This window comes from Terrapene carolina, unplaced genomic scaffold (genome assembly GCF_002925995.2).
Source record: "Terrapene carolina triunguis isolate 2854851 unplaced genomic scaffold, T_m_triunguis-2.0 Scaffold629, whole genome shotgun sequence".
NCBI lineage: Eukaryota > Metazoa > Chordata > Testudines > Emydidae > Terrapene > Terrapene triunguis.
The window spans coordinates 17369149-17379802 of NW_020664980.1; the positions used below are offsets into that span (position 1 = coordinate 17369149).

A 10654-nucleotide genomic window follows, 5' to 3' on the forward strand; every position below is an offset into this window, starting at 1 on the left:
TCCCCGTGATATCCATGGGACACTCACCTAGGGGTGCAGCATTCAGGCCCTGACTGGGAATGGACCATTCCCCCTAGATCTGAACATGGAGAGATGCAGAGGAAGCAGGTGAACCTCCCTCCATTATCCTCCTTTGCCTTGTACCTATGGAGACCTGACTGAGGCTCCAGGGCGTGTTTCTCATCCTCCCTGGCACCCAAGGGTGACTCCGCTGAGGAGGCGACACAGCCCCAAGCTGCATTACCCTTTCCATGGCCCTCACTCTTTGCAACAGAGTCCTCTTCATGGAACGTCCTGAGATTTGCTGCTGGCAAAATAACCCTGTTAGTGCGAGTCTAATGGAGCTGCCCTGCCAGACACTGTGGGAGCCTGTTGAGAGCAGGTGTGAAGGCACAGGGCATAGGGATCCAACAGATCACTGGGTGTTGGAGCTGGATGCAGCTTCTTCCATGAGGGAAAACCTGCCTTCCCACACCTGACTAAGATTTGGAGCAAACTCCCAAGGAGACCAGCACTGAGTTATCCTGCCTCTGGGCCTCCCTCCTTAAGGTTTTTGCCACTGGAGGCCACAGACAGCCTGTCACTGTTATCATTGATGGGTGTGTTAAATGGCTGCTGGGCTCTTCCCCTGAGGCAGCTGCATTTCAGTGGTGGGTAAGCAATCTTAATACATAGTCTAAAGGGATCCTTCATAATGGAAAGTGATATAGCAGCAAGAGTTATTTGTTATTATTGCTCTGCAAGCCAAAGCCAGGGTACAGACTACGCTCTGTCTCCAAACCTGGAGCACACATCCGCCACAAATGCAGGGCAAGTCTGCCTCCGTATTCTGCCCAGCAATGGCTCTCTGGAGGTAGGATTCCAGCTTGGGGCTGAGATACTGTGCACAGAGAGCAGTGCTTTATCGGCATTGGGTCCGGGGATCTTACCGGCAGGTCATCCTTAGCCCCTCTCTGTAGCACTCCCCTACAGCACCATATGCCAAGCGGGTACATAGCAGCCTATGAGTTTTGGGGAGAGTCCAGATCACAGCAAACAGCTCCCCTCTATGCTGATGCATTTTTTTATATGCTCCTATAGCCTGCATGTGCCGCCAGTGACCGGGATTTGGCCTGAAGAATTTAAGAGACATCACCAGATCCAGTCAACCATTTCACACCTTGGGAGAGAACAGTTGAAAAACAAAAAAAATTTAAGAGCCCCTTTCCTGTCAACATGGTCATATGACATACCTTCACGCTTCCTGTGGCTTTCCACTGCAGCGTTATTTCTTCCTGGTACAGCTGTGGGCCAACAGTGTTGTTTTCTCCTGGGGAGCACAGACAGTTGCTCAGAATCAAAACTCCACTGCAAAGTCCAGCATTTAGGGTTTAATCCTGCCCCATCAGAGACAATGGGACTTAATGGAACAGGGTCAGATCCTTCAAAAGACAGCATATAAACAGCAAAAAGCAAGAACTGTTTGAATTATTTGGCCACTAATGTCTCTAAATACATTTAAGTACATTGTTTAATATTAGCAGCAGAAAAGATTTTCCTTATAATTTTTTACATCTACATTTCGGAAAGTACAGACATATGCAAGCACAGGCATTGATCCAGCAAAGCACTTAAGCATGTGCTTGAATTTAAGCACATGAGCTATCTGGTTGATTTAAATGAGGCAGCTCCTATATTTAAACACATGTGCTGTGCTGGATTGGGGGCCATGTGCTCAGCTCCTCTCTGGATCAGACCTGTAATAAATATACAAACCGTGGATAAGTTCAGCTGGACAGAGCAATAATTGTTGAAGAGGATTTTTAAATAGGAGTTTAAAAAGGCACATTAATTGCTGGAACAAAGATGGAGAAACTCCCTGAAGCACTTAAATAATTCTCTTAGTTTGAAACTGACGGGCATGGCCAACGTGTCCAACAACCACATAGCAATGCCCAATGATGCTTTCTTTCCCTTTTAAAGCAGGTCTGTCTATTCTTTCCCCTGAGACAAGGCCCGTGTGAGGTAATATCTTTCATTGAACCAATTTCTGTTGGTGAAAGAGAGAAACTTTTGTGCTCCACAGACCTCTTCTTCAGGTCTGGGAAACAGAATGGGGAAAGAAGTTCTCATGACATCTAAACTCATCGACAGGGCCGTAGCAACAAAGAACGTGGCCCCCTCCGAACGGTGGCCCCCTCTGAACATATGTCCGGGCGGGGCCCCTTACAATGCAGAAACTGGAATGCGGTATTTATTTTGCCACTTTTAGGGGCCCCCTCCGGTTGGAGGGTACGGAGGGCGCTCGCTACGCCTCTGCTCATCGAGTTCTCTTTAGCTACTCTTCCAGACCCCTTCCAGCCGATTTGTATCATGGAATGCTTCCCCAAGTAGAGTGAGATGAAATACATCATTTGCCGTATCTGTCTTTCCTGCATTTGACTCGGGTGTAAAAGCCCCTGGTGTCAAAGCCTTCACAAGACACTCAGAGGGTAATCCACTGGGGACAGTGACCGCAAGTGGACGAGAATCTTATTCTAATAGCCAGCTTGAAAATGGGCTGAATTCAGGCTGCCCCCAACCCACCAATCCAAGACTTAGGACCCTGTGATTAACCGCCAGTTAAAAATGCCCCTGGGTTTAATGAGACAAGGTGGGCGAGGGACTATCTGTTGCCGAAAGAAACGAGCTCTTCTTCCCGGCTAATGTCTATCCCAGCCTGCTGACCTGCAGTTAGGGCTGTCACCCATCCAAGGCTATCATTGCTTTCCTGCGGAGCTGGGGTTTTTGCAGCTGGGAGTGTGTTGCAGGGAGAGAGAGGAACCTCTCTGCCATTCCACGCCGCTAGAAATCCCCAGGGCACATCCTGGGGACGGACCCTGGACCCCGCAGCAGACAAGACATTGCTTATAACCAGGTATCCCCCAAGCCCCCCCAATACCAGGATTTTCTATAGGGGCAGTGCCGCCTGCAATGCGTATTCTCTGGGTGTTCTTGTTGATTTGCTAGGAGGCTGGCTGTGCTATTCCGGCTGCTAACCCTTCTGTTCAGACTAGGGAAGGTGTGGAAGATACAAAAGAACAGGAACAAAAGGGGTGAGGGAGAGGAGGTGCATCACCATGGCCAGGCGCCGGGGTTCGAATAAAGCCCCACAAGCTCACCCCACCCAGGGTTCCCACAGCTCGGCTCGTCCCTTTGCCTGGCATCTTCCCCGCGGACTTACCTCTCCAGCCTGCTGCCTCCAGGGCGGGGAGAAACCGCAGCAGCAGCAGCAGGAAAGGAGCCGGGGAGCCCCAGGCTGGCCCCGCAGCCCCAGGCATGGCTCCGCGGGGCGGCTGGCACCCTCCAGACCCGCCGGGGGCTGACAGAGGCTCCCCGCCAAGGCTCGCTCGGCGGCTCGCTGCAGGCTCGGATGCCGCCCGGCGAACTGGCGGCCGCTCAGCGGCAGGCGTCTCTCCCCACGCACAGCCCGGAGCCAGCCCCCGAGTCCGCCCAATGGGGGCGTCCCCCCTCCGCCAGCCAGAGACGCCCGGGACAATCCGCCGAGCTGCGCACCCAGCCCCGGCACTGACTGCACCTTGCGAGCTCGCACAGCGGCTCAGAAACCCCCCCAGAGGCGAAGCATGCGCAAAGGGAGCCAGGGTTGTCTTCCCGAGTCTGCCGGCAGCCTGACACAATCGCTGAGCGCTGCTAAGGGTCTGGCTCGTCATGTCCGTCAGCGTTAGCTCTGATGCCCAATGATGGCAGTTTAAATGGCAACACCATGAACTCCTGCCAATCCCCAAAGCCCCAGCTGTCCCCCACCTAACTTCCCACACCTCCAGCCTCCTGCCCATCTGCGCCCCCATTGGAGTTATAGGTTGGCAATCCAAAAATCTAGAACGCACTGACAACTTAGGCACAGGGCAACCCCAATAGACTTTACTCTCCAGACAAACAGCAGCAGGGGGGCTGTACTGAGTGTTTCTATCCATTTTCATAGTTGATCTCCTGAATCCCTCCATAGTTGAAGGTTTGTCTCCAAAGAGACATTTTAAATCCCTCACCTCCTGCTGAGTGCATTGCCATCAGAATGAGCGGAGCCAGGCAGAAGTTTACAGAGAGAGAAACTGAGGTAAGGCACAGGAAGGACAGCTCTGAACTGCAGAACTTCTCTGCTGCCCCCTCTCTGTCCCTAGCACAGATGGCATGGCTGGCGGACATTGGGCTGTGGCTAGGACCTCCCTAACTGCTGCAATGGCCCTCTCAGGGGCATAACCAGTCAATGCAATCTGGCGCAGCCCTCTCCCACCTCTGCAGCAGCAAGTCCACCTTGGGCTGGACCCCACAAGGGCTGAACCAGAGGTTCTTGGGCAGAGCCAGCGGGATGTATGCATTATCTCTATGTTTATCTGATTATCTCTGACATATGCGTGACTATAACAGGGTTCAAAAAAGAACTAGGTAAGTTCATGGAGGATAGGTCCAACAATGGCTATTAGCCAGGATGGGCAGGGATGGTGTCCCTAGCCTCTGTTTGCCAGAAGCTGGGAATGGGTGACAGGGGATGAATCACTTGATGATTACCTGTTCTGTTCATTCCCTCTGGGGCACCTGGCATTGGCCACTCTCAGAAGACAGGATATGGGGCTAGATGGATCACTGGTCTGACCCAGTATGGCCGTTCTTATGTTCTTATCTCCCCACCAGCCCTGTGGATGTACCCCCAGGAAAATAAATACATCTCCAAGCCAATGGAATTGTGCTTCAGGAGAGTGCAATGGTTGGGGGCGGTGTCCTAGGGCATGGCCATCCCAGAGCTCCCCCTTCTGCTCAATCACAGCCCTACCAGCACTTTCTGCCTCAGTTTCCTCCCCCACACACAAATGAGTGCTGGAGATGTGGTTTGGCCCTCTGCCAAGTCACAAACAAACATAACCCGTCCTGGGGTAACAAAAGTCCAGCTCAAGAGTCCCAACAAGCCTCAGGCCCTTCAGACCACCCGAATCTCAGTCCCTTTTTTGGTTACCTTTGAGTCTTGCCCTCTGCTGTGGTGCAGAGCAGTCAGCCCCTGGGCTGGGTCCCCTAGAGAACCCTTCTTTTGCAGAGCCTGGCTCAGGGTCTTCAAAAGAAACCTACCCACTCCCTGTGGTTGTACACCCTCAGACTGAACACTCTCAGCATTTTATGAAGCCCAGGTGTCCATGAATCTATCATCTGCTGCCTCTTAGGCCCATTCCTTCAACAAATTAATGATGGCACAGGTGTAATAGATTAGACTAGCCGGCTTTTAACCCATCCTAGTCCATGATGGAGTTTCACCCCATCACAGGCTACCAGGGACAGTGCTGGCATAGAAGCACCAGGCTTCTGCATAGACAGACCTGGCCTCCCCCAGTGAAGTGACCCACCCAATTCCCAGAGCTGAAAACACAATAGAGTTTGAGTTGCTCAAGCAAAGACTAGGCCTTCTAGGGCAAAGAGAAGCATTTCCTCATAGTTCAATTCTACACCAGAAGAAATGAGGACAAGTTATTGGGGTCTATGCAGGGATTACCGGTTACGATTCTGTGGCCTGTGTTTTGCAGGCCAGACTAGTTGATCATAGAATCATAGACTTTAAGGTCAGAAGGGTCTAGTCCGACCTCCTGCGCAACGCAGGCCACAGAATCTCACTCACCCTCTCCTGTAACAAACCCCTAACCTATGTCCGAGCCACTGAAGTCCTTAAATGATGGTTTAAAGACTTCAAGATGCAGAGAATCCTCCAGCAAGTGACCCATGTCCCATGCTGCCGAGGAAGGCAAAAAACTCCCAGGGCCCATAATGGTCCCTTCTGCCCTTTTCTATTCATTGATTCAAGGAAACACATCATGTTATCTACTTTTGCTTACATTTTCTAGAGACTCCCAGCATGAATGTCCACACTTTCCCCAAAGTTGAGGATGATTAATCATGTTTATTAGGGCAGTGCCTAAGGGCCAGCCAAAAATGGGTCTTTATTGTGCTAGGTGCTGTACAAACCTAGAAAGAGACGATCCCTGCCTCGAAGAGCCGGCAATCTAAATGGACAAGACAGACCCAGGTGGAGGAAGGGGTTGGACACACATGCTGCGTGAGCAGTGGACGGCAGCAAACGTCACGTTAGTTCCACGATTTTTTTCTTCCTTTTGGTGGGTTTTCTTAGGAGGGGATTTGCTACATGGGAAGGGAAGGGAAGGGAGCTCAGGGGGACAGAGCAGGGTAAGAGGGGCAGCTATGGCGTAGAGCTGAGGTGAAGAGATCTACACCAGCTAAAACTTCATCCACCCCGCAAGATGTGCTCCCATAGATGTGGATTTCTTTATGAATTGTCCTCCTGTGATTCATGATAAATGTAGCTAGAGATCATGACCTGAAGATTTAGGCATGTAATTTTTATTGAGAGGGATCTATGTTTAAAAATCAGAAGTAAGAATGTAAGAACATAAGAACGGCCATACTGGATCAGACCAAAGGTCCATCTAGCCAATGCTAGGTGCCCCAGAGGGAATGAACAGAACAGCTAATCATCAAGTGATCCATCCCCTGTCGCCCATTCCCAGCTGCTGGCAAACAGAGGCTAGGGACAACATCCCTGCCCATCCTGGCTAATAGCCATTGATGGACCTATCCTCCATGAATTTATCTAGTTCTTTTTTGAACCCTGTTATAGTCTTGGCTTTCACAACATCCTGTGGCAAGGAATTCCACAGGTTGACTGTGTGTTGTGTGAAAAAATACTTCCTTTTGTTTGTTTTAAACCTGCTGCCTATTAATTTCATTTGGCGACCCCTAGCTCTTGTGTTATGAGAAGGAGTAAATAATACTTCCTTATTTACATTCTCCACACCAGTCATGAGTTTATAGACCTCTATCATATTCCCCGTTGGTTGTCTTTTTTCCCCAAGCTGAAAAGTCGCAGTCTTATTAATCTCTCCTCATATGGCAGATGCTCCAGACCCCTAATCATTTTTGTTTCCCTTTTCGGAACCCCTTTTCCAATTCCAATATATCTTTTTTGAGATGGGGCAAGCACATCTGCATGCACTATTCCAGATGAGGGCGTACCATGGATTTATATAAAGGCAATATGATATTTTCTGTCTTATTATCTATCCCTTTCCTAATGATGCCCAACATTCTGTTTGCTTTTTTGACTGCCGCTGCACATTGAGTGGATGTTTGCAGAGAACTATCCACAATGACTCCAAGATCTCTTTCTTGAGTGGTAACTCAAGTGTTAAAGTGCACAGGCAGATAGAGATTGAAGGCATTTGGTTCTGGTGCTTTGAAAGTGATTTGATATTGTGGTGTCTCAGGAGGCCAAGTAAACTCATTATTTTCTGTCCAAACTCTTCAGAAGATTATTGATCTGTATGATCCATAAAATCCTCTACTTTCACCTCTACAGTAAAAATTACTGTAGGAGAGTGATCAGCAAACCCACTTAGAAAGGAGCAGTTTGCAGATGGTTTCTATATGCATGCTGGATCTGTGTTGTCTTCCTGAGTATACCAATAAATCATGATGATGGAAAATTAAGATTCCATTTGGAAGAAAGTTTTGCTAGAGGCTGTAATGATTTTCTGTCTTGCCCTAATTCCAGGAGCTTTCCCGATGCTACTGAGATTGTTATAAACGTCTCTGTTAAAAGAATGTTCAGGCCCCTTAATGGTTACTGTGACGGGGGGAGATGTCTGTATCGAACTGTGAACTCCATTTTGTTTTGTGACTTCCATTTTTGTAGCCAGTCTCCCATTTTATGTGCCAGCTGCCACTGTGTGTTCTGGGTTGAAAAACCAGCCTGGGCCTTGAGAAGGCAAGTCTATTCCAGACACTGCCCTGCCAGTGGGACTATCAAAGAGGCAGCCGTGGAGGGCCATCAGCTTTGTGTAAGGTGGATCTGAATGAGTTCACCCCCTGATATCTAGTGATGAGCTGGGGAGAAAAGACTTCAGGACCGGAGCGTATTTACATGAACACACCTACTCTGCCTAGGTATTCAACAGACAGAGCTGTGTTGCCAAAGGCTAAGGGCTGGTCTACACTGGGGGAGGGTGGGTTCGAACTAAGATACACAACTTCAGCTACGTTATTTGCGTAGCTGAAGTCGAAGTATCTTAGTTCGACTTACCTGGCCGTCCTCACGGCGGTGAGTCAACTGCCGCGGCTCCCCTGTCGACTGCGCTTACTCCTCCTGCCGAGGTGGAGTACGGGCGTCGATTCAAGGATCGATTTATCGCGTCCAGACGAGACGCGATAAATCGATCCCCGATACATCGAACACTACCTGCCGATCCGGCGGGTAGTATAGACGTACCCTAAGCCTTAGACCTGCTGTGGGGAAAGGGGCTGCCTTGCCTGGACTAGCCGTGAGCACTGAGAGCTGAGGTAAGTGGCGGGTGTGACGTTGCACTCTATATGATTTTACGAAAATATGCTAATGAGTGTGAATATAATGTAACTGGAATATGCTTCATGCAAAAGGTCTCGTGTAAGGTATCATTACAAAGCTTATAATCTACTGAGTGTGGTCATCCTATTTGTATAAATGTATCACTCTTGTATCTGAAACTAGAAATATGAAATATAACTCTGAGGTCCTAAAGTAGTTATGCAAACTGTGGACCATTAATGGTGGGTTGGAATCTTGGTCAGGGGCGGCTCCAGGGTTTTTGCCGCCCTAAGCAGCAAAAAGAAAAAAAGAAAAAAGAAAAAAGCCGCGATCGCGATCTGCAGTTCTACCACCGCCGCTTCAGTCTTCGGCGGCAATTCGGCAGCTGGTCCTTCGCTCCGAGAGGGAGTGAGGGATCCGCTGCCGAATTGCCGCCGAGGACCCGGACATGCCACCCCTCACCGTTGGCCACCCCAAGCAGCTGCTTGCTGGGCTGGTGCCTGGAGCCGGCCCTGATCTTGATGGCTCCCATCAACCAGGACAATTGACTGTGGATGGCTCTGTTTGCTTGCAGGCCTTCCTGTGAGTCAGGCTGGGAGGAATGAAGGCTTGGAGTCTTACAGTGACATGTGATCATGTCACCTGAACTGGAATCCATCTTTAACCTGGTGCTTTTCCATTTAGAAGGAGGGGTGGGAACCCAGAGAGGGACAAAGGATTCCCGCCTTATGCAAAAGATATATAAGTGGGTGGAACAGAACAAAGGTGACTGGCCATCATAAAAAATCCCCTAGCTACCACCTGAACTGGAACAGGGGCTGTACCAGGGGAAACGACTGTGCCCAGACTAACAAGGCATCCAGTCTGAGAAAGGAACTTATTGAAACATCTCTGAGGGTGAGATTTTATCTGGATTCAGTTTTATTACTGTACTAGGCATAGATTTGCGTGTTTTATTTTATTTTGCTTGGTAATTCACTTTGTTCTGTCTGTTATTACTTGGAACCACATAAATCCTACTTTTTGTATTTAATAAAATCACTTTTTACTTATTAATTAACCCAGAGTATGTATTAATACCTGGGGGGGCAAACAGCTGTGCATATCTCTCTATCAGTGTTATAGAGGGTGAACAATTTATGAGTTTACCCTGTATACGCTTTATACAGGGTAAAACGGATTTATTTGGGGTTTGGACTCCATTGGGAACTGGGCATCTGGGCGCTGGAGACAGGAGCACTTCTTAAGCTGTTTTCAGTTAAGCCTGCAGCTTTTGGGGGACGTCGTTCAGACCTCGGTCTGGGTTTGCAGCAGGCTAGCTTGTCTGGCTCGAACCAGGCAGGGCCCTGAACCCCCAAGCTGGCAGGGAAAACGGGCTCAGAGATAGTCTCGGCATATCAGGTGGCAGTTCCCAAGGGGGTTTCTGTGATCCAACCCGTCACAGCGGGACCTCGAGATGTGGCACCGCAGACGTTGCAGTAGAGAGGCAGGGGACAGCGCAGAAAGCACCGGTGCAGCAGCCAACAGCAGCAGAGTGAACGGCGGCACAGAGGCGGGCCCCAGGCAGCGACGCCGAGCGAACAGCTGCAACTGTGGGCCAGTTGCAGCAGCAATAGCAGCAGAAGCATCACTTGATATTTTCCCCGCCCCAGGGTGGGAGGTGAACTCACACCCACGTACCTCTGAGCTCTCCGCTGTGAGTGTGGTGCGATGGAGGGAGAGGGCAGTGGGGTGCGAAAGGAACACTGGTCTGTCGGACTTTCACACTACAGGGCAAGGAACTGAGGCAAAGGACGCTGCCCAGTGTACGCTGGAGTGGGTGGTTTGCTTATGTTTCTAAATGGGGTGGTGGGGTTTTCCAAAACCAATGCTTGGTTCCCTTTTCCCTAGTAATAAAACTTCTAATTTGTTTTACCCATAAGTGGGGAAGTATCGCCTCTCAGAGGCGCCTGGCGGTGGTGGTAAGTTTTCCCAGATTACTGAGGGGGAGTTGGCTCGAGCCAGTTCTGTTTTGTAGAGTTAGGACAAACCTCTAGCTAGTGAATCCGGCCCTTGTTGCTGCCGACTTCACCTGGCAGAAGGGTTACCTGTGAATGACTCTCCGTGATGGGCCCACCTCGGGGTATAATGGTTTTTCTTCACCTGGGACTAGGGTGACCAGACGTCCCGATAAAATCGGCACCGTCCCGATATTTGGGTTGTCCCGCGTCCCGACCGATCTTTGGTCGGGACACAATTTGTCCCGATATTTCGCTCCGCCGGCAGCACTCGGCTTTTTTT

General features: G+C 49.9%; 1 protein-coding gene across 3 annotated transcripts in view; it reads right to left on the reverse strand.

Annotated features, from left to right (window-relative positions):
• The window catches only part of ADAM19 (ADAM metallopeptidase domain 19), a 54825-nt gene extending 51440 nt beyond the window's left edge, over positions 1-3385 (reverse strand). For all 3 annotated transcript variants that reach the window (XM_026659321.1, XM_026659320.1, XM_026659319.1), the window contains exons 1-2: positions 3203-3385; positions 1233-1309 (exon numbers count right to left, since the gene is read on the reverse strand). In XM_026659321.1, the coding sequence (XP_026515106.1) occupies positions 1233-1309; positions 3203-3299 (174 nt within the window). In that variant the 5' untranslated portion in view covers positions 3300-3385. The remainder of the gene's footprint in view (positions 1-1232; positions 1310-3202) is intronic.
• Positions 3386-10654: the final 7269 nt, after the last annotated feature.